Source organism: Anolis sagrei, chromosome 1 (genome assembly GCF_037176765.1).
Source record: "Anolis sagrei isolate rAnoSag1 chromosome 1, rAnoSag1.mat, whole genome shotgun sequence".
Taxonomy (NCBI): domain Eukaryota; kingdom Metazoa; phylum Chordata; class Lepidosauria; order Squamata; family Dactyloidae; genus Anolis; species Anolis sagrei.
Window position 1 is genome coordinate 316,781,467 of NC_090021.1, and position 26,485 is coordinate 316,807,951.

Here is a 26,485-nt window from a genome sequence, read left to right on the forward strand (position 1 = left end):
TTAACTTTCTCCCTGTTGAAAATCTGTTAACTTTGGTTAACTTCTCCAATTTGTTGCAGTCAATTTTGAATTCTGGTCTCATTCTAATTTGGTATAATCTGGAAATTTGATAAGCAACCAAAATGAAGTCATCGACCACCAAACACGAATAGAACATAGCTGAAAGCACTTATAATTCTTAACATTGATGCATAGGGTGGAGTGGAATTCTTCACCATGTCCTGAAAAGATCATACTATGTGCATCAGAAGGGTCACCCTGAGGACATTCCATACACAGATAATCACCAGTGAAGAACTATCTTTCAAATTGCCACCGTCTCTTTCTACTGGCCATCAATTACACCTGAACATTACTTTAAAGAGATTAGCCCCCCTCCCTGTTATCCTTCTGCTGCCAGGACAAAACCTAAGTTTCCAGCAAATAATCAGTTAATGACGAAAGAGATTTATATGTCTGGGTGCTATACTTTCAAAACTGATATGATTTTAATTGGAATTTGTTTAACTTTGATTTTGTATTATTGCTTCTTGAATTTTATTTGTGTCATTTTAGTTAATCTTCTGAATTGCTTAGAGTTCCAGTTTTGCCAAAAAATGACCAAAACCAAATCAAGAAATGAATTGAGCCTCAGGTTTTCTATGTATTTATAAATAATTTGGATGAAGCAATTCTGGGCATGCTCATCACATTTGTAGATGGCACACTGGGAGGAAAGTTAATATCTCAGAGAGCAGAATTAGGTTTGAAGATGACCTTAAGAGATTGGAGAACCATGCCAAAAAGAAACACAACATGAACGGTAACAGGGACAAGTAGATGACAATAAAACATGAGTAAACAGTGTGATGTGGTGACAAAAAAGGCCAACAAAAATGAAGCAATCCAGGTCAAAAGGAGAGTACTACTATATTTTGCTTTGGTCAGGCATCACAAGAATGTTGTGTGGATATCTGTGCATCACATTTTAAGACTGAGAAGTGATATGACATTCATGTTTAAATATCTGTATGGCAACTCAATGGAAGATGCTGATGAAAGTAGGACCCAAACCAATGGATTCAAATGATAACAAAGAAGCTTTTTACCAAACATCAGGAAGAATTTTCAGAAGTTGGTGGATTCAATTGCCTTGGATGCTTTTAAATGGAGACTGGATGATCACCTCTAAGGGACATTTTAGCTTTGGATTCCTGCACTGGTAGGGAACACGACAGATAGATGGAATCCTTTCTAAATATATTAGTCTATATCCACTTTGAATTGGATCCAGAGACAAGTCTGGAAGCCAAGATATATGAAAAATAAAGTCACATGAATAAAGAAATCACATGATTTCTTTATTTAATACTTGTCTGCTTTGGCACTGCATGTTTGCCAATTTGTTTCATAGCTGGAAATCACCCTGAGTCCCCTCGGGGAGATAGGCCCATTTACAAATAATAATAATAATAATTATTATTATTATTATTAACAAGTTCTGGTGTAATATGCTTGTACCTAAACCTAGCTATATTTCTCAGGCTGATTAAGACTAACTTGACACAAACTATTTAGAAACCAGTGAATTGTATTTGATGTACTGTATTTTAAGCTATAGCAACCAGTGCCTGTTGATTTAAAAGTCTTGTATCATTATCAAGTTTTCCAAATATGTCCTCAATATGTCAAGTAAATTATGTCAACTCTTTTGCATAATCTGCATAACCAATCATTCTTTAAAACCCCCTCTAATCTTCTTTAAGAAATCACAATGACTTCATATGGAAATGAAGAGAATGAAGTTGTATTTAAAAGTACCCAGCTCTCCCTACAGTGTATAGCGAGACTGAAATCCAGTGTGGTATAGTGATTTGGACACTGGAGTATGATTTGGGAAACCAGAGTTCAAATACCACTGAGTGACTCTGGGCAAGTCCCATTCTCATAACATCAGAAAAAGACAAAGGTAAACCCTCTATGAACTAAACCATTCCAAGAAAACCTTGTGAAAGCCTTAGGGTTGCCATTAGTCAAAATGACTTAAAGGCACACAACAGGAACATGACTGCAATGAGAACTGGCAGTGAACTGAAGGAAATGACATGAAGTTGGAGCGGTATACTAAGGAATCAATTCACCAATTTCAGTCGAAAGGTCAACAGCTTCACGTGTTGGATAGTAGCAAGCCTGGTAAAGATTTAATACAAAAATAGGTAACTACCATACTTTCTGGCGTATAAGACTACTTTTTAACCCAAGAAAATCTTCTCAAAAGTCAGGGGTCATCTTATACGCGGGAGTCGTCTTATACACAGTAGTCTTATAGAGCAGGTGCTGAAACTTCCAATCCTGATTGGAGAATCTGTGGTTGCCGCATGTGGTGGGGGGAGCTCTGGGCCCAGAAAAACACACCTCTTTTACCTGTCTGGCCCGCCCTTATATCCTATTAGCGTACCTCCTCCTCTACCTCTCAGATCTCATTCCTGAAGACTGCAATGAAGCAGTGCAGGTGCGCAGGTGCAAGATCTGAGAAGCAGAGAAGGAGGTACAGTAATAGGAAAATTACCATATTGAAATCAAACCTGATGCTTTTAAAATTTTTATTTGGTGTGCGTTAGTAGAGTCATCTTATATGCCGGAAAATAAGGTATATACTTTTGAGATGTTGTTGAACTGCAATGCCCTTCAGCACTAGCCACCGCAACTAGTCCAACGTTTCCGAACCTGATTTAAAAATATTGTTCTTAATCATACTGGACAGTGGAAATGACTCATACAATCATATTCAACCTTCCTAATAGAAATTCCTCTTCCCTGTTTCTCTTGACCATAGTTTACCCAATTGGTTAGTATCCATATGAACTGGTCTAGATTTTCTACAGCTCCAAGCACTTCCACACTGTTTTGTGATGATGGAAATCGAAATCCTAGATCAAATATAGCACCTATTAAGGCAGAGCTTTCCAAACTGTATGTCACAACACATTTGTGAGTCGGCTGCAGTGTGTAGCTGTGTTGCATGAATGTAATAAGAAACTTCTGAGTATGTAAAATCATATATTTTTAAAAAATATAAATGAAATATTTTAATGAGATGTGTTGTGTCCGCATTACAATTTATTCATGTGTCTGTATCTCGTATAAGGGGTTAGTTTAACCTTCAGTTTTGTAGTAAAACTGAATCACTGTGTCATGAAAGGAGGCATCTCTAAAAAGTGTTCACCAATATGAAATGTTTGGAAAGCTCTGTATTAAGGTAATGTATGTCCAAGAAATTATACAGCAATACTATAGCATTAAACTACAAAGCAAGTATAAAATTACAACTCTCTCTTTGAGCTATAAAACAATCTCTCATTACAAAACACTTTCCACATGGACATCTTTCACCAATTTAACAAGACTTCTATGTACATGCAGGAAACAAATCTGCATTTCTGAGAATCCCTGCTTCTATTCTTTTTTTAGACATCCTTTTGTAAACATTGAAAATGTGCTGGGATTTCTGTGGAAGATGTCGGAGTTCAGTTTTTGTACTTGTTCTGGCCTCTGAAGAACAACTGTTCTGTGCATCCCTAAATGACCTACTCTACCCTACCCATGTCTTTGATTCCTCGCAGAAACAAACAAAAACGAAAAAGAAAAAAGAAAAAGAAAAGGGGGGGGGGTCTTTTTCACTACTTCAGGTTCAAAATAATGCAATTCAGCAAAATGTATTTAGGCATGAACCAAACCGATATAGGCAAGTTCTCCTTAACTTGTAACAATTCCCTGTACACTGCAAATTTATTTAGTCTTTCCCTCCTGCATGAAGATTCTGGGTAAGCTGCAACATTGAAGTCAATATGAATGTTGATTGGGGCATACTAGCTGTTCCTGGCCTACAATTTGAGAAAGGCTAGAACAGACTATACTCTTCTGAATGGAACAATAGTATAATCTAGTATGAGGCAGTTTTCTTTGTTCCTACTGATACTGTTCCATAAATGCATTAGGAAATCTTTGTTATTTTCTGATCAACTGAATGGGGGCCAAGCAACCAACAAGATCCTTTAAGATAATATTCTGATATTTACAAAGTGGAATGCAGCTTGTAACATCTCTCTGAAGATATTTCTTTCTTATAAAACCATGTAAGTAGGAATACTTCCTAAGATTGTGACTCTGTAATGGATACATGACTCTAATCGCAAAGAAATCATCTTTTTCTCCTCAGAAATAGTTTTTGATCATTTATAATTCTCTGCACACTTACCTTGAAGTAAATCCCATTGCATACTATGACATTTACATGTAATATGCTTACTTGAAATTGATAAAATTGACTAACATGTCCTTAATCAGGATGTAATTCTAGTTTCCATATTTTAAAACAGAGTAACACAATCTTGCATGTTTTTACATAGAGCAGGAAATCTAGATGTTTCCTTCAAAATTACAATCTACAAAAAATTTTAAAGCAGGAAGTTCAAATCTGCATAGAGAAGCAGTTCAACAGATTCTGTAAGAAATCAAATAATGGCATACCTTGCGCAAGCATACTGAACTCCAAAAAGAGTGCTATGTGATATAGTTCCATAGCTTCTTCAGCTCTTGTCATGCTTGGCTTTCCTGCTACAAGAGCCTGAACTTCACTCAGACTTCCCACTGAAGGACTGCTGTGCAAAATAGAGAGATCCACCAAGTCTGTGTACATACAGTTTAAAATTACTCTCACATATTTTTTTGGTATAATAGATTCATCCAGTATAATCCTTGTTGGAGTCCTTAGTGTTCGATCTGTGATTTCTTCACCTGTCCGTATCCTCCGTTGCAACAAATGCCGGAAAAATGGTGACCGTGATGAAATTACAGCTTTGTGTGCTCTGAGCTCCTCATCTAAACAGCCCTGACTTCCGCCATAAGCTTCAACCAGTTCAGAGTCAGATGAAAAACTGAGAATTACATCATAGTAACACATGTAGTCCAACAATCCTCGCATATCAACATCCAAAGAATTTGGGGTACCAAATTCCTCACTAAGCTGCATGAGAATGTCAACATTTTGAAATCTTGAGTCTTCCATTCCAAATTCTCCTGTGTACAGGTAGTGCAATAAAGCTGAAAACATGGGCAGGTCTATGCCAGCTGTGTTGATATCCATTATAATCTCTGCACCATATTCTGGCGAAGAAGAAAGTAGGGTCTTAAAAAATGGACATCTTGCAGCTAAAATTGCACGATGCACAGGGAAACAAGTCTCTTGAAATATGAGATCTACATCCGTACAATATTTAAACTCATACAGTTCAGCCATATCTTTCTGTAGTGTTCTACATTCTGGTCTTGCCAAACTGGCTTGTAGAGAAAGCTCTTTTAAGGCTGACGTCCCTTCATATTCTTCTACTAATGCATTGACATCTCTAACATCCCAGCCTGAAAGGAGCTCCCGCATCTGCTTGGCATGATCAGCAGACCGGCTAGACTTTCTGCGCTTAATAAATTTCTTTTTGAGGGTAGCAAGGCCAGAACTTTTCTTCTTCTTGTCTTGAGGTTTTTCATGGCCATGGTCAAGGCTATACAGTTTAGATTCACAACCATAGCCTTGATGGGAATAGGATGATGTTCCTGAAAAGAAAATAAGAAATTTGTGTAGTTAAAGTGTGGATTCAATGTGAGAAGCCTGAAATAAATCAACCACTGTTTCAGGATTAGATATTATTTATGTAAAGCAATTAAATGTCACATGTTCATGTACTCAAGTGGACATGCATCAAGATGGGAATCATACAGTCTTACAGACACTATTGGCTTCCCACTCCCAGGATTCCTCAGTTTTGTCTATGCCAGCTAGGGCTAACATACACAAAGCTGAGTTCAACAACACTCGCTTAACTATTACCACTTGCAATGTGCAGTAACAAATTACTAAAATACAAGTTTAAAAACAAAAAGGTTTCTAGAAAGGACTAAACAAGGCACAAATAGTAGAAATTCTAAAAATAAAATATCATAGCTCCACAAACAATAGTCATGAGGAAATAATTTTAAATTACTAGTCAACTTTTCCAGACCAAGGACCGAATTTTAGACATAACCTACAATGTAAAAACCATATTCTGTTCATTCCTGTCCCTCTCCTCATATCTTGACTATTCTTTATATTTTGCTTCTCTTAAAAACAATCCATTTTAAGAGCAGTGATGATTTTAGATCACAATAATTCTAACCACAGGTTATAAACCGGCATTTTAGACAAAATAATTTCTTTTGAAATTATTTTAATAAAAATGCCCTCTCCCCCTTTTCTTATCTGCATCAGCTACAATAGGAAGAACCAGGCAAGTCATGTATTCCTATTATTTATCTAAAATATAAGACTAAACAGGAAACAAACAAGGCATTGTGCTGTACTTTCACTATCCTTGCCCTGTATCTTTTCATTGTCCCACTTCCAATGGTTATTCATTTTCTTGTATATTCAAAAGCTGACATACCAAGGAGAAAAAGAAGAAGTAGAACAGGCTATGAACAGGTACTGTATTTTGCTTGCTTCATATTCAAGCTTATACTTCAATATTCAAACCCAGAATTCTTTTCTATGTGCATGATCTTCTATAGGCAATCCACAAGTTACAAACAAGACAGCTTATTTAGGTTTGCTCTTAAGTTTAATTTGTTTGTAAGTCGGAAGGTACATTTTTAAAGTGTAACTCCAACCAAATATGTATATGTATTAGCTTTGGATTGCATAGGGAATCCCTGTGGCATTTGTTTTGCTGTCTGTGCTCCTGTTCAGAAGACTTCACCTCACTTTCTGTCCCTGTAAGAATTGGACTTTAAAAAATTGGCTTCAGTGGAGACACCTTTCCTCCATGATAACTCTTTCAGGAGTGAATTTCCCTTCTGAGAGGTAGATTTTTCTCACTTCCTGTTGTCTCAGTCTTGTTTATAACTATGAGTTGCTTGTAAATCAGATGTTTGTAACTCTGTGACTGCCTGTATATGTAAAGTTGTATCTGAAACTAGCTCCTGAGAACATACGTCTATTCTAAACTTTCTGTAGTCTGTAACAGTTTATATAATTAGATCCATAATTGATTAAACCGATGCAATATAATTTCCAATTATCTAGTTTCTATACACTTTGATACTGCTTTTAAACTCTTTTATATGTTTGCACAAGGATGATATTTTTGGCCAAAGCTTACAGAGTTCTAATTGTTTCTAGAAATTAGAAACAATTAAACAATTAAAAGCTGACCTATAAATTTAAAGTAAATTTTATATAGGACATTATAAGCCACCATGGGGAACAACTCTAATGGCTAGAGATCTGCTTCCCAGCCATGATACTGGGACCTCTTGCTATTTGAGCATGGAGCCATAGAAGCCTTAAAGGAATTCTAGTAAAAACAATGTTAGAATTAAACCAATGATATCTAGTCAGTCAAAAGTCTATAAAATAAAGGGATTTGTATTACACAGAAGCAAAGAGAAAGAGTATATGAAAGGAAAATCAACTATGATCAAATTATTTGGTGTTTGACTTGGACAGTACTGCTTAGCAGGGAAATGTAGACTTGCATGTTTCAAAAAGTCAATTTTACTAATTTATTTCCATCCATGGAGCCAGCCACAATGTGACAGACCACGTGTTTCCTTATCCACCCTTTTCAGAACAGCTCAAAAAAGTAAACATGTATTCTTGAACTATGTCTGTTTCAAATAAAGTAGCAGCTGTGGAGGAAATGCCTATAGGCCATTGCAGTGCTGTGAGTTTATCTAGAGGTGAAGTCACATCACTTCGAGGCAAATTTAGGCAGACGATACCCAACCATATTTCTCCTTTCCACCAAACACCAAGGATGCCGTCCTGGTCCTTAACGGGTGCCTGCCATCAGTAATGGACTGGATGAGGGCTAACAAGTTGAGATTGAACCCAGACAAGACCCAGAGGTGCTCCTGGTCAGTCGCAAGGCTGATCAGGGTATAGGGTAACAGCCTGTGTTGGATGGGTTTACACTTCCCCTGAAGAACCAGGTTTGCAGTTTGGGGGTGATCCTAGATTCATCGCTGACCTTTGAGCCTCAGGTGTCTGTGATGGCCGGGAGTGCCTTTGCCCAACTAAAACTTGTGCATCAACTGCACCCATACCTTGAGATGCCTGACTTGGCCATAGTAGTCCATGCCGTAACCATATCTCGATTGGACTACTGCAACGGTCTCTATGTGGGGCTGCCTTTAGCGGCTTCAACTGGTTCAGAGATCAGCAGCCGGATTACTAACTAGGGCTCCGTTCATGGAGAGAACCACTCCCATGTTGCGGCAGCTCCAATGGCTGCTGATCTGCTTCAGGCTTAAATACAAAGTGCTGGTCATAACCTTTAAAGCCTTAAATGGTTTGGGCCCAGACTATTTAGCAAACCGCATCTCCACATATCAACTCAGCAGAAGAGGCCCTGCTCTCAGTCCCACCCCCATTGCAAGCACGGCTGATGGGAACAAGAGCGGGGGCCTTCTTTATTATCACCCCCTGCCCCCGGCTTTTGAAACTCTATCCCTAAAGAGATTAAAATAGCTCCCTCTTTAACCTCCTTTAAAAAACAACTTAAAACTTTCTTATGCACTCAGGCATATAGAGATGAGGAGGCTTAGTATGTTATATGGACTACTCATCCTGGCTGCTGGCAATAGTTAATTTTATAATTAATAATTTAAAACATATTTTGCTGGTCTGACTCCCCTGTTTTCTTGATGTATTATGATGGAATTGTAAATGTTACTTGTTAAAATGAGTTTTATTTTTGATTTAAATATGGATCTGTGAGGATTTTGGGTAGGATGGTTATTTTGTTATGTGTTTTTCTTTTGTATGGTATTGACTGTTTGCTGACTTTGTTGTCACCGCCCTGAGTCCTTCGAGGAGATAGGACAGTACATAAATAAATAAAGCATTATTATTAGTTTTATTATTGTATTTTTATTATCATTCCAGTTCCAGGTTTTAGCCTATGCATGGTTAATTTTTATATTTTGGGAGGTCCCAGCTAGGGCAAGGAGACCCAAACTGCCATATTTCTTGTGGTGGTTTGGATTGTCTAGGGCATTATAAACAAAATTTTCCCCAGTTTATTTAATTGGGGGAGGTCTGAAGAATAAAATGTTTTATGACCATATGCAACCTGTGGGCCATATCTTCCCCATCCATTTAAAAAAAAAAATCTGTATTATTATACAAATGCAATGTAAACAAACTCTGGGGAAGAGCCCGTGAAAAGTCAATAAGGTTTAAGGAATCCAAAAGTGATATTTATCATCAAACTCTTCAACTGCCCGAAAGCAGGAATTAGCATTTAAATTGGACAGAACCGGACATTTGTCCAATACCCTAGCAGGTAACAAATGAATTAACATGTCAACCAGGAAATTTCAGAGAACTAACAGGCAAACTACAGCTTGCATTTTATGTGACAAAGAAGATAAACCAAAGGAGACTGAACCTCTGCACAGGCTTCCAAGTTTTATGAATGGCAAGTGGAGGTTGTTTGTTTGTTTACTGGCATCAGTACAACACACTATGTAATGCTGAAACATAGATGTTTATTAAAACTATTTTCATGTTATACTGAAAGCTTCAAGCAGGCATGATTTGTTTATATATAAAATCTTACACAGATGTGTTCATTCTTCCATACATTTTTACTGAAGGACCAAGAAAGCAACTCAAAATTGATCTTTAGTTTTTCCTTAAAATAATATTTCTTGACTTGTCTTGAAATACATTTACATTACTCTGCAAATACACTAGTTAATTTGCAAGCAGATGCCCTGTGTAATATAGGTCTATGGCTACTCTTTCATTATATATAAAATCCAACTATCACCCCACCTTCACATAAAGACCACCTTACCATAAATTGTAAAACAATTCAAAGGAAAAGTTCCAATTGAACTTGGAACCCCACCCCCTCAAAAAAACAAAAACAAAAAAAAAACCCCAACCATAAATGTGAATAAATAAAAAGCACTGGACAAGGTACAAGTTGCTGCAAGTTGCAGATACTCAACAGCAACTGTGGCTTTAAGTGAAGTCTCTGCAGGGTTTAGAATTAATTAACCCTAAAATTTTACCTTAAGCAAGAATTATCATACTGTTGGGTCTGATGAGCAAATATGACATACTCTTTTAATAATGTACTTGTTTCAAGTTAACGCCAGAGGCAAAACCCGACTAAAACATAGAGCTTTAACAGCACTGCTATGATTCCAAAATCCCCAGCCTTTTACCAGCTTCCAATTCCATGGCCGGAAAACTCATTTTAACTAAACATCTCCTCTAGCTAATATGACCTTTTCTTTCATGGCAGCAAAGAGAAAAGTTAAAATATTTTATATGTAAAAAATGGCTAGGAAAGTGCTGTGAACTTTAAAAGGTTTTCCACATCCCAGCCTCCACAAGCTTTTCAGCCAATGATATTTTAAGGATAAATGTCTGCCTAATAAAACCATCCTGAATAATGTTCACATCTATTGCTATAGCATACACAATTTACTTACACGAGACTATGTCAACCAACTAGGCTATTTATGTGCCTAGGTATAATTACACCAAACCTAAAGCCTATAGTTGTATCTAAAGCTGAACAAGTGCAACAGATCTAGGGTATAAATTTGGAGCAAGAGACTGAGAGAAGGAGAAGGGGGGGCATGAATCTGTGGCAGCACCACTGAACCACTTCCCTAACACCAAAAATTAACCAAAAAAGTGGGATCCACAGAAGTGATCATAAGGTCAAAACAGCAAGGTCTATATTAAAAATCCACAGTTCAAATTGTCAGTCTGTTCAAGCTCAAATTCCACAATAGCGTCCTAAAACAGTGCTTCCTAAGTTTTCTGATGTCAGGACCCAGAAAGTCTTCCAATGTGCCATTGACTGGCATTATATTTATGCTCACTGGTTACACTTGTCTCTTTCTTTCCTGGAAACCTGCTGCGGATATCAGTTCATGCACTACCTCTTTGAGTAGCACTGGTCTAAAACAGAAGTGAATGTTCACAGACTTGCTGGAGGGAAGAGTGAGCAATATGTAGTAGTAATCCACATACCAACAAACCATGACATCTAAACATGGCATCATGAATGCTTTCTTTTGTACCGTTATTAGCTTGTGCTTTTTGCCATCCAGGACTTCAAAATAAAAACAACAGATTGCATGCTGTATAGAACTCAAATTCAAAATCTACTGCTCTGAACAGTCATCAAATAAATTAAATAGAGGCCAGTCCTTGTTTATGATACTTCACTCTGACACGTTTTTGATAATGCATTGTCGAAGGCTTTCACAGCTGGAATCACAGGGTGTTGTGTGGTTTCCAGGCTGTATGGCCATGTTCTAACAACATTTTCTCCTGATATTTCAACTGCATCTGTGGCTGGCATCTTTAGAGAATCTGATGGTAGTAAAGCAAGTGGAGTATATCTACCTGTGGAATATCCAGGGTGGGAGTAAAGAACCACTGTCTGTTGAACCAGTGTAAAGGGTGCAATTAGCAAGCTAGATTTTTAATGTGTTGAGTACAGCTTGGAAATTACACAACACCCTTTTTGATAATGGTTTTTCACAATCCTGAAACAACAGAAGTAATTCTTCAAATGCAAACAACATATTAAACGTAATATGTAATGTGGGTATAAGTTTAGTTACGTATAGAGATTTTTCCCCCTCTATTAACTTCCACACTGTTCTGATTTTATAAGCCTTCCCATTTATGTGTCCCTGAAAGAAGTTTAGCAAACTTGCCCAATAGCACCCAATGAGTTTTATGTTTGAGCAGTAATAGTAAATCTTCCCAGACCAAGTTCAACCTATTACAAAACCAATATTTACTGCAAATGTAGTTTAGAACGACTAAATATAAAAACAGAATGCAATTCAAAATTCTGCTAGTGTGGCAGTCATTTTAGCAACGCAGACTCCTGTTCAGTGGAAATTGTGCAAACTCACCAATTTTTCAAAGAATAGCTATCATCTTAAGCTCACTGAGTTTATCATTATTCGTTGCAGAGATCAGAAGAAAATTTATGTCACAGAAATACTGAAAGCAAAGGTTAGGGATATAAATGCTTACCTATGAACGTTTGTTGTGCCTGAGAATTTCCCCCTACCCTTGGGGAACACGAATGAGGGTAGTTCGAAGCATTAGCACCCATTTTCTTCAGTCACTTAAGCATTCCGCTTGCGGGCTCATCAGCGCACAATCCCATAATCCATCATAAAAGTTAAGACACCATTCAGGCAGGTTCTTTGCCTCCATTTCTGAACAAAATATAAAATAAAAACAGAAAAAAGATAATTGTTAGCTTCTCTAGTACACAAATGCATTTAAAATTTACTTCATTTAGTATATAATTGTTATAATTGATCACTTATATCCCACCTTCTTTTCAATAATAGGATCCAAAGGAGTTCACAAAACCTTAAATTATAGTTAAAAGCATTTACAAATAGACATAAGTTAAAACATTAAAATATTACTGATATATAATTAGAGAATCCATAGCATTAAAACCTATTAAAAGGATCCATTAAAAGACAAACATGAATTTAAAAAAACTATACCATTAAAATAACTTACAGTCAATTACTAAATGCTTATCTGAACAATAAGATTTATTTCCTTACAAAAGGAAGCCAAGCAGGGAGTCTGGGGATAGGAATTAAAAAGTAAGCAAACAGTCACCAAGAGGGCTTTTTCCTATGCTGTCATCAAACATGTAGGGACAGGTGGTGGGGTCAAGATAAGAATATACAGTCCTTTGGATGGCTTGAACTCAAAATGTATAGGGCTTTATAGGTCAAAATGAACACTGCCAGTTCCTTCCTATCAAATATAGTCAGCAACACCTGGTATTTATTGAACATCTCCCACCCAAATACTGACTAGAACTGAAGTTCAAGGCCTGACAAGATTTGATGACCTCATGGTATTTAGGGCCATTACCACCAAGGTCACATCAGACATTTCCAAAAATAAGTGCAGTTGGCATACTAGTTTTATCTCTACACACATATTCCTGGACATTGCTGAAACCTGAGTTTTGTTCTCAGGGATGAGCAAGATTATACCAAAGCTACAAACTTGAGATTTCAGTAGGAGGTTAGCCCCATACAGTACAGGCCAAATCCCAATTTCATTATCTGCTTTTCTACTGACAAGAAACTATTTTGTCTTCAGCTTCATTTTGTTAACTGCCATCCAGCATTTTATTGCTGCCAGATATCAGGTTAAAATGAAAACTCTTGAGTTAAATGCAAAAAAGAGATGGAGATGGGTGTCATCAATATAACTAAAATACTCACACCTGAAAACTGCAAACAACCTTTTCCAAATTATTCATATATTTATTAATAACATGGGATACAACACAGAGAATTTAGGAATCCCATAGATCAATATACAAGAAGTTGAATAGGAATCCCCACCACCATCTTCCAGTCACTTTTCTCCAGAAAAGAATGGGGTGATTGCAAAAGAGAGATGGCTCAGAAGAATACTATGGTCAATGATGTTGAAAACTTCTAAAAGATAAAACAGAATCAACACTCACCCCACACAGTTTCTGGTGGAGATCATTTTACAAGGGTGACCAAAGGCACCTCTCCCATAACCAGGCCTGAAACCAAACTGGATTAGATCTAGAAAACAATTTCATTAAATATTCTCTGGAAATCTGAGGCTGTTACACGCTCCATTACCTTGCCCAGTAATGGGATATTGGCTGATATAGTTACCCAATATAGAGAGATCCAGGGAAGTGTCTTAGGAGGGATCTTACAAGGTCTCTATAAGGCATTTTGTGACCTTATGTTGCTACAGAGCAGGGAAAGGCAACCGAGGAAGGCTAGGAGGTTGCATTAGCCCCTAGAAAACCTTGGAAAGCCACCCCTGCTCCCACAAGAATATTTTTGCCCCAATTGCCTCTAAGGGGCATTTTCACTATGGGGGGGGGGGTAAAAAAGGGTCTCTCTTAGACCTATATTGTCCCATGGGCAAAAGATTTTTACCCATAAAAACAAAGTTTACTGGAAAAAATCAACTTACTTCGATGCATATTTTGATGAAAATATTTTTAAATGATACATGATAGGTTTGGAGATATGTGAGGAAATTGCAAGTCTTGGATATATTTTTAACTGTGTAGATGTTGATTTTTTTATTAACTTGTGAATACCTAAGAAATGCTGTTTCAAACCCAATTCACTTGTCACAGAATAGCCATGTACTAGAAGGCAATGTTACACAGATGCCATTACTGAAGTCTCTTAAGCCTACAAAGTGTAGCATCACATTATAGCAGCATATACAATCTTGTATACAAACAAGGCACTCCTTTCCTCTAGGAATTTGAGTCTAACAAAAAGCTAACAATGAACCGAGCAAGTGTAACAGAAGAGAGTGACCAACTCTATGCATGAGACATCAGGATCACAACTTATGCACAGGGAGAAGTAGAAATGCTCTCTCCAGAAATGAATAACCACTGTTTGTAGAATGTCAGTCTCTACCCTCTCTGCAGTAAAGCAGAATTCAATTTGAAAAAACCAAAACAACACTGATGTCAACATATGCCATATAAAATCACCGTCACCAAAACTATGTATCTCTATGAACAGTTGGCTCTGGTCCAGGAAATTTATTTATTTTATTAATGTACTACATTTATATACCGCCCCTCTCAGCCCACAGGCGACTCGGGGAGATTTACAGTCAGTATCAAAGACATAAAATACAATTTAAAAACAATCAATTTAAATATAAAACCAAGTAAAACAATCAATATCCCAAGTCGTTCAGTGGTAGAGCAGAGGTTTTTGTCTCTATCCCCAGCACCCCTAGATAGATCAAGAAAATCCTTGTCTCCAAACCTGCCATTTAATTATTCTCATCAATTCAAGGTAAGGCAGCTTCCTATATACCTTCTTAACCCAAGCCATAGTGGGCCTTTGGGGTTTGCTTCCTGGATCTCCCAATAGATATCAAAATCCGTGGATGGTTAAGTTCTATTATATGCAGTGGTAGGCTAAAACGGTGTCTCTTATCTAAGATGGCAAAATCAAGGTTTATTTTTTCAATTAAAAAAAATCAGTCCGTGGATGGTTGACTGTAGTTCAGTGTTTCTCAACCTGGGGGTTGGGACCCCTGGGTGGGTCTAGAGAAGGTGTCCATCAGTTTGGCCCAATCCTATTGTTGGTGGGGTTCAAAATCTCTTTGATTGTAGGTGCCGGGTTTGGTTCAATTCGATTGCTGTTGGAGTTCAGAATGCTCTTTGATTGTAGTTAACTACAAATCCCAGAAACTACACTCCCAAATTACCAAAATCAACCCTCATCCAACCCTACTAGTGCCAAATTTGCTCCAGGGAATGAAAATACACCCTGCATATTCAATATTTACATTACGATTCACAATACTAGCAAAATTACAGTTATGAAGTAGCAACGAAAATAATTTTATGGTTGGGGGTCACCCCAAAACAAGGAACTGTATTAAGGGGTCACAGCATTAGAAAGGTTGAGAGCCACTGCTGTAGTTACAGAGGTGACTGTACAATATGACATGCTATTCTGAAAAAAAAGAAAAAGAAATCTAGGATAGGTTGTTGTAGGTTTTTCCGGGCTATATGGCCATGTTCTGGAGGCAATTTTTCTCCTGATGTTTCGCCTGCATCTATGGCAAGCATCCTCAGAGGTAATGAATCTAGGATAATCTGTCTTGTAAAAGAAAGGACTGAAAAAAACCCCGAGTTCTTGAATCCCAGTTTTATGTAGGGTAGTGGAGACCAGGTGGCTGTTTAGACATTATGGTCAGAGACCTTAAATGCTAAACCAATCCAAAGTTGAGTTTGAAACTACCAGTAGCCTAGAATGCATAGCTTTGAAAGAAGAATGTGATCAAACTCATGATTCATTCTTCTATCAGTCAAGTTTTGAAGTCACAGAATGGAAATGATGCATATGGGCTACTTATTTGTTTTACTGTTTTCTATTATGTCTACAAAACGATCGCAGCTTAGCCTTTTTTTCTTAATGTATGGGTTGTACCTTTCTGAGATTAAACACATTCCTTAAAAAAACACCACCAGAACTCTAGAAATCTTTCAATTCATACAGCTATGGCAGATTTAGCTATGTCTTTGAAAACTGAAGCACATGAGATTTGTTAGTGCTGGCATCATAAGATTTTCATTTTTACAGATTCATCTAGAAGGGGTGCTTCAAAAATAGCAACCACAAATAAGAAGCTGCTTTATTCCACATCAGGCTATTTGTTCGTCCAGCCCAGTATTTACTTGCTCATTTAATTTATATCCTGGCTTTTTGTCAAAAACTGTATTTGCTACTTTGCTGAAAATGACTCTGCATAAAACCAAGCAAAAACCTCTGTCACCTGATCTTTTTAACTGAAAGTGCTATGGATTAAATTTAAGGTATAATTATTTATTATTACAGCATTTACTTTATTTCTACCCCATCTTTCTCTTCATAGAAACTCAAGACAACTCACAATTACATGACACAACCTAAGAAATATACAAAAAGAAAGTACAAACATTAAAAAACAATCAAATATTTGTGTCATGGATATAAGTTGAAATACAGTTAAAATATAAAATACAGTTAAAATATAATAAATACAATTCAAATTATGTTCAAAACTCCCAATACCCTGAGAATCCCACCCACAATGTCTCCAGCATCATGCCGCTCAAAAGCTTGCTGGCACAGAAAGACCTTTATCTGCTTGTGAAAGGCAAGCAGGGATGGGGTCATGCTAGCCTTTCTAACCAACAAACATGCTCGAGCGGGTGGTGGGACAGAGAACCCCCCTCCCCCAGGGAATCATAGGTACCTGACAGGTTCAGTATTCAAACATGTGGCATTCTTTATGCAAGAGTGGGGAACCCTTGCGCCCTGACTTTCTGAACATGTTGGATCATAATTCCCATGACCCCAACAGAGCATTACCAGTGCTAAGGTATTATTGGAATTTAAAGTAAAGAATCATAGAATCATAGAGTTGGAAGAGACCTCATGGGACATCCAGTCCAACCCCCCGCCAAGAAGCAGGAATATTGCATTCAAAGCACCCCTGAAGATGGCCATCCAGCCTCTGTTTAAAAGCTTCCAAAGAAGGAGCCTCCACCACACTCTGGGGCAGAGTTCCATTGCTGAACGGCTCTCACAGTCAGGAAGTTCTTCCTCATGTTTAGATGGAATCTACTTTCTTGTAGTTTGAAACCACTGTTCCGCGTCCTAGTCTCCAGGGAAGCAGAAAACAAGCTTGCTCCCTCCTCCCTGTGACTTCCTATCACATATTTATACATGGCTATCATGTCTCCTCTCAGCATTCTCTTCTTCAGGCTAAAGATGCCCAGCTTCTTAAGCCGCTCCTCATAGGGCTTGTTTTCCATACCCCTGATCATTTTAGTCGCCTTCCTCTGGACACTTTCCAGCTTGTCAATATCTTTCTACAATTGTGGTGCCCAGAATTGGACACAATATTCCAGGTGTGGTCTAACCAAGGCAGAATAGAGGGGTAGCATGACTTCCCTGGACCTAGACACTATACTCCTATTGATGCAGGCCAAAATCCCATTGGCTTTTTTGCCGCCACATCACATTGTTGGCTCATGTTTAACTTGTTGCCCACGAGAACCCCAAAATCTTTTTCACACATACTGCTCTCGAGCCAGGCGTCCCCCATTCTGTATCTTTGCATTTCATTTTTTCTGCCTAAGTGGAGTATCTTGCATTTGTCCCTGTTGAACTTCATTTTGTTAGTTTTGGCCCATCTCTCTAATCTGTCAAGATCGTTTTGAATTCTGCTCCTGTCCTCTGAAGTATTGGCTATCCCTCCCAATTTGGTGTTGTCTGTAAACTTGATGATCATGCTTTCTAACCCTTCATCTAAGTCATTAATAAAGATGTTGAACAGGACCGGACCCAGGACGGAACCCTGCGGCACTCTGCTCATCACTTTTTCCAGGATGAAGAGGAAGTATTGGTGAGCACCCTCTGGGTTAGTCCATTTAACCAATTACAGATCCACCTCACCGTAGTTTTTCCTAGCCCACATTGGACTAGTTTGTTTGCCAGAAGGTCATGGGGGACCTTGTCGAAGGCCTTACTGAAATCCAGGTACGCTACATCCATGGCATTCCCTGCATCTACCCAGCTTGTAACTCTCTCGAAAAAAGAGATCAGATTAGTCTGGCATGACTTGTTTTTGATAAATCTGTGTTGACTATTACCAATGACTGCATTTGTTTCTAAGTGTTTGCAGACCACTTCCTTAACAATATTTTCCAGAATCTTGCCATAGCTTCTGTAACTCTGATGTAAACAATCTCCATTTTGAACTATTTCATTTGCATCCTAAGCTATAACTCAAAATTTCAGCCTGAGATACCAGGTATGATAAATCAAGAAGGCCAAGTTAAAAATTCGAGGCTAATCCATGCAGTTCTAAAATCCAAAGACAGGTCACATTTTTTTACAGATACATTTCAGATTGCCCCTTTCTTGCAATAGATAAGCATGATTTTTATTGCTTTTGCTTATTGTGATTATCTATTTTTATTGGTACTTTATCAGGTACTATCAGGCATCATTTTACTTTTAAATCCTATTTCTATTCCCAAGTCTTCAATAGTATAAATACAACAATTAAAACCCTCCTAAACTAACAAAATCAAGAATAGAGGAAGTCATATACAACACTAAGAAGAAGAAAAACGCACTCCAAAGGTCTATTTTCCCTCCTCTTTCTAATTATGACAAAGGGTTAAACAAACTGCTGTAGCCTTCCCTAGTCTGAAAAAGGACAGTGAGCACTGATCATCCAGAATTTTGATTGGCTGCAGTGGTTCTCAGCCTGTGGGTCCCCAGATGTTTTGGCCTTCAAGTCCCAGAAATCCTAACAGCTGGTAAACTGGCTGGGACTTCTGAGAGTTGTAGGCCAAAATACATGGGATCCCATGGATTTAGAGCCACTGGGCTAGGGATTTCTGGCAGTTGTAGTAAAAAACAAACAAATCAGTCATCACTGTAACATCACGGAGACATAGAAGATTCTATACAGAAATGCAGAAGACCCACACCTTTCTTCAGTTTCCAGTTTAGAGATGAAGGATGAACTGGGTTTTTAAGCAGCAAGACAACCATCCGCCACCCACACAAGTATCTCTCTGGCAAGCAAACACAAGCACAAGGTCCTGTCTATCTTTTTTTATAGGGTCTTAGACAGCAGTCCTATACAAACTTATCAGGTAGTAAATCCCATGAAATACAATGTGAACACTGCCAAGTAAACAAGATTGTGTTGAAGAAGCAACATAGAAGTCTAATGACTATGCATTTTAGTTTTCTATAGTATAATGTGCAGTCACAAATTGTCTTCAAACCTTTGATATATAAATATATTTAGATAACTATTAAAACATATCAGTCAATTCATAAGGTTGCCTTCAATTCCAGATTCAAAATGTGCCACTGACCTCTAAAAGCAATAAATGCACTGAGGAACTTTAGCATTCATTCAGACCTATGCAGAATATAATGCTGTCTCCACTTTAAAAAAAAACACCTTTTTTAATGAAAAGTAATAATTTCAATAGCCAATTTCAGACTCACTTGCAAAGAGCAAAAGCCCTACAAAACAATAAAAGATTTGACAGTCTGCTCTAAACTCAACAGTGTTGCAGCCTGCCAGTCTTCTCTTGGGAGAGAGCTGTCAGAATCAAGGTTTGGCTACAGAGAAAATCCTGTCTTCTAAATTTACCAACCAGGTTTTTTTTTTTGGGGGGGGGGGGGATACAACAGGGTGTCAACTGAAGAGCTGAGATATCTAGGAATCTGGAATATTTCTGTTGCCCCAGCCTACTGAAAAGGTCTCCACCTCCAGCAAATTTGTTTCTCAAAGAACATAAATCCCAAGAACATAAATCCTCAAAGAACATAAATCCAATTTTGTTTCTCAAAGAACATAAATCTCAAAGAACATAAATCCAAGATCATGGTTAAATATTCAGGATTTTATATCACTTTACTTGTAATCAGAGAATAAGGAATTGATAACTTCTAAATAAAGACAATCTTCAATATACATGAAAGAAAAATAACTTCCCCTCATGTCTTATAGAATTTAAGTTTGGTATGTTTATCAAACGGGCTATAAGCCCAAACTGTAGCAAATACGCATTTTTGTTTTTTGATAAGATAAACTGCAATAGAAGTTCAACCCCTAACAAGTTGGCATCTAAATCCACAATCAAAGTATCTTAGTTTTCTTAAGATTTTCCACTACTTCTCACAATTTAAGAATGTCTCAGAATACCAGCAATAATCTGAGGCATCTAGGCTTACAGCCAGAAGTCTTTAATCTAACAAAAGCTCTGTGTGCAAACCAGGCTTTGAGTAACAGCCATGCTTTTGTATACTACTTTCCTCTCAACACCAGCATTTTCATACAATTTCTACTGGGACTTCAAAAAGATTAAATAACAAGGTACAAGAGGGGAACCATATTGTGGAGCCAAATATTTCAAACTTGGATGTTCTCCAAAAAATACTGAAGCAGCCAACCTACAGAGAGAGTATTAAAGTTTAAACTCATGCAATTTAGACATATATTTTAAAATGTTATAATGGTTAAAAGGTAAGAGAGGAAGTGATCCAGAAGCACAAATGTCACAGTCAGCTCTCCATATTTGCTGGAGTTAGGGATGCAGGGCCCTCATGATAGTGGAAAAAAACACGAATTTAAAAACCCACTATTTTTTAATGTGAGAAAACGCCTCTCTATGAATCTCTGAGTTCTTCGGTGAATCTTTAGTCAACTTGTGTTAGATATAGGTTCTCTCCAGGAATGTTGTAGCATTCACTGAACCAACACTCATACTTGAGACACATGATCTAAAATGCTGCAATGTTTGGTGATCAACGTGGTGAAACTTTTATAAATGAGAAAAGTAATTCCAGACAGTGTACCTGACACACACAATACAAAAGCCTGTGCTATTTCTTTTCTTCTCTGAAGGAAACTATTCAAGTTAGAATTAAGTTTAACTTAATTCTAACTTAAGCAGAATTCTAACTTTAGTGGCCCACATTCTGGTCATCTCCACCCACACAGAACAATGAAAGATAAAATGGAGACCCTGATAAAGAAAAGAAGGTGAAATAAAAATTTAAAAGGGCAGCTCCATTAACCATGAGCTCCTGATCTACCAGGAATTTTCATTGGTGCATTACAGAAATATGGTTCCGAGGCATTGCTAGAGTATGAAGTGATGCCACCATTTTCTATGCCTGTGTTAACTAAGAGAAATTTCTGCTTCTCACTTTATATTCTCTACTGCAAGCAAATCTAGAAGGGAGGATCTTCCCCTTAACTATTTGCAAGAAATGAAAACAAGTTCCTCCAACCACTCTAGGTATTTCTAAGATTATCCAGAAATGACACAAGCACCTGTATAATGATGTATCTAACTATGTGGCCACATGGAGGCAGTAGCAATCTTAAACATCTTTTCAATATCCTCAAAGGTTGCAAGAAGTTTCTGAAGAGTTATCAAATTAACCAAATGTTCCACATCTACTCTAACCTACATTTTTCTTATAAAAATATGAGGTCTTCTTTAAAGTAAAGATGCCTAGTGAAAACATGAATCCAAACCCTGGTATGAAATTAAGCTTTTCTGTTGAACTGTATCTGCCACTGAAATATGGCCAGTGAGGAGGAATCATAGAGTTGGAAGAGACCTCATGGGCCATCCAGTCCAACCTCCTGCCAAGAAGCAGGAATATTGCATTCAAAGCACCCCCAACAGATGGCAATCCAGCCTCTGTTTAAAATCTTCCAAAAGAAGGAGCCTCCACCACACTCTGGGGCAGAGAGTTCCACCGCTGAACGGCTCTCACAGTCAGGAAGTTCTTCTTAATGTTCAGATGGAATCTCCTTTCTTGTAGTTTGAAGCCATTGTTCTGTGTCCTAATTTCCAGGGAAGCAGAAAACAAGCTTGCTTCCTCCTCCCTGTGGCTTCCTCTCACATATTTATACATGGCTATCATATCTCCTCTCAGCCTTCTCTTCTTCAGGCTAAACTTGCCCAGCTCTTTAAGCCGCTCCTCATAGGGCTTGTTCTCCAGACCCTTGATCATTTTAGTCATCCTCCTCTGGACACTTTCCAGCTTGTCAATATCTCTCTTCAATTGTGGTGCACAGAATTGGACACAATATTCCAGGTGTGGTCTAACCAAGGCAGAATAGAGAGGTAGCATGACTACCCTGGACCGAGACACTATACTCCTATTGATGCAGGCCAAAATTCCATTGGCTTTTTGCTGCGACATTGTTGGCTCATGTTTAACTTGTTGCCCACGAGAACCCCAAAATCTTTTTCACACATACTGCTCTCGAGCCAGGCGTCCCCCATTCTGTATCTTTGCATTTCGTTTTTTCTGCCTAAGCGGAGTATCTTGCATTTGTCCCTGTTGAACTTCATTTTGTTAGTTTTGGCCCATCTCTCTAATCTGTCAAGATCGTTTTGAATTCTGCCCCTGTCCTCTGGAGTATTGGCTATCCCTCCCAATTTGGTGTCATCTGCAAACCTGATGATCATGCCTTCTAACCCGTCATTTAAGTCATTAATAAAGATGTTGAACAGGACTGGGCCCAGGACAGAACCCTGCGGCACTCCGCTTGTCACCTTTTTCAGGATGAAGAGGAAGCATTGGTGAGCACCCTCTGGGTTAGTCCATTTAACCAATTACAGATCCACCTCACCGTAGTTTTGCCTAGCCCACATTTGACTAGTTTCCTTGCCAGAAGGTCATGGGGGACCTTGTTGAAGGCCTTACTGAAATCCAGGTACGCTACATCCACAGCATTCCCTGCATCTACCCAGCTTGTAACTCTATCGAAAAAAGAGATCAGACTTGTTTTTGATAAATCTGTGTTGACTATTAGTGATGACCGCATTTGTTCCTAAGTGTTTGAGGACCACTTCCTTAACAATCTTTTCCAGAATCTTGCCTGGTATCGACGTGAGGCTGACCGGACAGTAATTGTTTGGGTCATCCTTTTTTCCCTTCATGAAGATAGGGACCACATTTGCCTTCTTCCAATCTGCTGGAACTTCTCCCATTCTCCAAGAACTCTCAAAGATGATTATTAATGGTTTCGAGATGACTTCTGCTAGTTCCTTCAATACTCTTGAGTGCAGTTGATGTGGCCTTGGGGACTTGAACTCATTAAGAGCAGCCAGGTATTCCTGGATGACTTATTTCCCAATTTGGGGTTGGATGTCCTCTAATCCCTCATCCACTCTATCTTGCTCAGGTTAAAGATAACTTTTTTTTTGTGATAAGACCAAGGCAAAGAAGGCATTAAGCAGTTCTGCCTTTTCCCTATCCCCTGTCAGCATTGCCCCATCTTCTACTCGAAGAGGCCCTATCGCCTCCTTGTTCTTCCCTTTTCTACTGACATAAGAAAAGAAGCCCTTTTTATTGTTTTTAATGTCCCTGGCAAGCCTGAGCTCATTTTGTACTTTAGCTTTATGGACCTTTTCCCTACAAGAGTTGGTTATTTGTTTGAATTCTTCTTTGGTGATTTCTCCCTTTTTCCACTTTTTGTGCATGTCTCTTTTGAGTCTTAGCACAGTTAGAAATTCTTTCGACATCCATTCTGGCTTCTTTGCACTTGTCCTATTTTTTTCTCTTTGTTGGCACTGTTTGCAATTGCGCCTTGAGTATTTCACTCTTGAAAAACTCCCACCCATCCGCAATTCCCTTGTCTTTTAGTATCTGTGTCCACGGAATGCTGCTCAGTGTTTCCTTCATTTTTCAGAAATCAGCTTTCCTAAAGTCCAAAATGCAAGTTTGACTTGTCTTAGTTTTGGCCTTCCTTTGTACTTCGAACTGCAGGAGCACATGGTCACTTGCCCTTAAGGATCCGACCACTTCAACCGCATCCATCAGGTCCTCCACATTTGTAAGGATGAGATCAAGAGTAGCCGACCCCCTTGTTGCCTCTTCTACTTCTGGACCATGAAACTGTCTGCAAGGCAAGCGAGGAATTTGTTGGACTTTGTACTCAAGCCAAGTTTGTTTTCCATCAAATATCGGGATAGTTGAAATCACCCATAACTATTACATCTCTTCTCTTTAAGTATAATTCAAACTGCTGCAAAATAGGTTGAAAAGAAATTATAGTTTGATGGGTTACTCTCTTTTTTCCTTGAGGAGAGAAGTTTGGAAAAATAAACAAACCATTTCTGCATTCCTAGGAATTTGCCTATGCCTCCACTTAACCACAGCTCCCATTTACACAGATTGATATTTCTGTAAAAAGAATTCCAAGCCACACTGCTGCATGGGAATGAATACAATGGGACTAGAAGTAAATCTATCTGTCTCTACCCAGCTAAAATAAATAAATATGCCTGGAATGTTATTGGGATCATCTTTTTAATTCTAAATGGGAACATAAAATGTTATTTATAGAACTGAAAAGAAGAGAAAGATACAAGACATACTTGTAGTTTTCTTTTATAATAGCAATTCTAAGGCCATGCTAACAAATAGCAGCAGGTACTTTTTCTGGGAAGAGCAGCCAAAAGGCATCTTTACCTTTTAGAGATCTAATTATATGCCTGACTGCATTGTTCTGCCAACTTCTCATGTCTGATAAAATAATAATCTGTCTCAAAATATTAAATGTCATTAAATTTGTACTCTGGAACAACAGATCCATACAAGGAATTTGATTTTTCACTCAGCAAAGACTTATTTCTATATCAACACTTTTAACTGATTGCAGAAGCACTTTCACAATAAACACATGTGCACACACAGATGCTAACTTCTCTAATGATGCTGATAAAGAGTGGCAAAATAGGTTAATTATTAAAATCCATACATTCTAAATTAGTGAAGTTAAAACAGTCAGCCCTCCATATTCGCTGAGGTTAGGGTTGTAGCAATTTCCACATCCTCCAGCATGATTCTATGGTCAACTTGTGTCAGAGAACCTAAATATTTCTAGAGAGGCAGAAACTGACCATAGAGTTGCACTGGAAAACTTAGATATTTCTAGAAAAAACATTTTAATCAAAACTGCAAATGTGGAGTGATTTGCATTCACCATCAACACTGTTCATGGGATATATCTCAATGATAGAACACTGAAGCAAAAATACTTTCTTCTGTCATATCCTTTAAAATGCTTCTGAAATATTCTTGGGATTATTTTTCTTTGGTTAATATATACAACATTCACTTGTTTGGATCAAGTTCTTCTAGTGGTTATCCTGTAGCTGTTTAATTAATTCATCCATTTTATTATTTATTTACATTATTTCTATCCTGCCCATATCAGTCCGAAGGCGACTCAGGTCAGTATACACAGTCGGCACAATTCGATGCCATAAAAATACATACATTGATAAAGCAAAAACATTCAGTGCAATTAAACATAAAAGTCAGCGCATAGTAACAAATAAAAAATAAAGTAACTTAGTTATTTAAAAATAACTAAAATCTAAAATACTGATGAACATAATCTTGCAAGTTTTTAAAATCTTTTGATGTTTAACATGTTTTACCTTAAACTGTTTAATTCATTATTTTTATGTTACATTAAGCTATCCTGAGAGCTTCTGGATACAGGATAGGCTAATTTTCCAAACGTTTCTTCCTCTGATAAACTAGAAACTGGTGTCATTCACTAAGGTAGAATGGTACGAGATTCAGAGGAGATATGAAGACAAATAATGCACAATATACCGACACTATAGAACTGGCTACCATAAGATTTCATGATGGCTGCCAATCTTGGATGGCTCTAAAAAATGATTAGGTAAAAGGAATCTGAATATCAGTTGCTACAGAATACAATCAGAAAAGTACATATATCCTCTTTTTGACAATCCTATTGGCAATTGGCTAGACACTGTGTAATAGTGGACTAGACAGGCTTTTCATTTGATCCCATATAATTGTTCACATTCTTAATAACCATAACAAATATATTATAGCTCTAGTGACTTCGGTCCTCTTCTTTGAAATAAATGTGTATATTCCGAAGTGTATTTAGAAGACGCTTTGACAATCAGATATGTCTTTTGTTGTCTGGTGGGGGGGGGGGGCATTTATATATGAGGGAGACAGTATACTGCATTATTTTCTGATAAACCTATGTGCAACTTAAGATCTTAGAACAAAACACTGACAGAGTCTAAAGAAATCTGAAAGAATTTCCTTAATTTCCATTATAAGACTTCAAAAGTTTGGCATTAAGATTTATATTTTCTCCCTCACTTTAAAGAGAAAGGAGGTCACCATCTAATGCAGGTATGGGCAAACTTCAGCCCTTCTCATGTTTCAGACTTCAACTCCCACAATTCCTAACATCCTACGAGCTGTTAGTGATTGTGGGAGTTGAAGTCCAAAACATCTG

At 37.8% G+C, this 26,485-nt stretch overlaps 1 protein-coding gene across 1 annotated transcript in view; it reads right to left on the bottom strand.

The window, feature by feature from the left end:
* Nucleotides 1-26,485, bottom strand: part of BTBD7 (BTB domain containing 7) — a 101,350-nt gene that overhangs the window by 50,570 nt on the left and 24,295 nt on the right. Inside the window, exons 2-3 of the mRNA XM_060756420.2 lie at nt 12,095-12,282; nt 4,510-5,589 (exon numbers count right to left, since the gene is read on the bottom strand). Of these exons, the coding sequence (XP_060612403.2) occupies nt 4,510-5,589; nt 12,095-12,176 (1,162 nt within the window). The 5' untranslated portion in view covers nt 12,177-12,282. The remainder of the gene's footprint in view (nt 1-4,509; nt 5,590-12,094; nt 12,283-26,485) is intronic.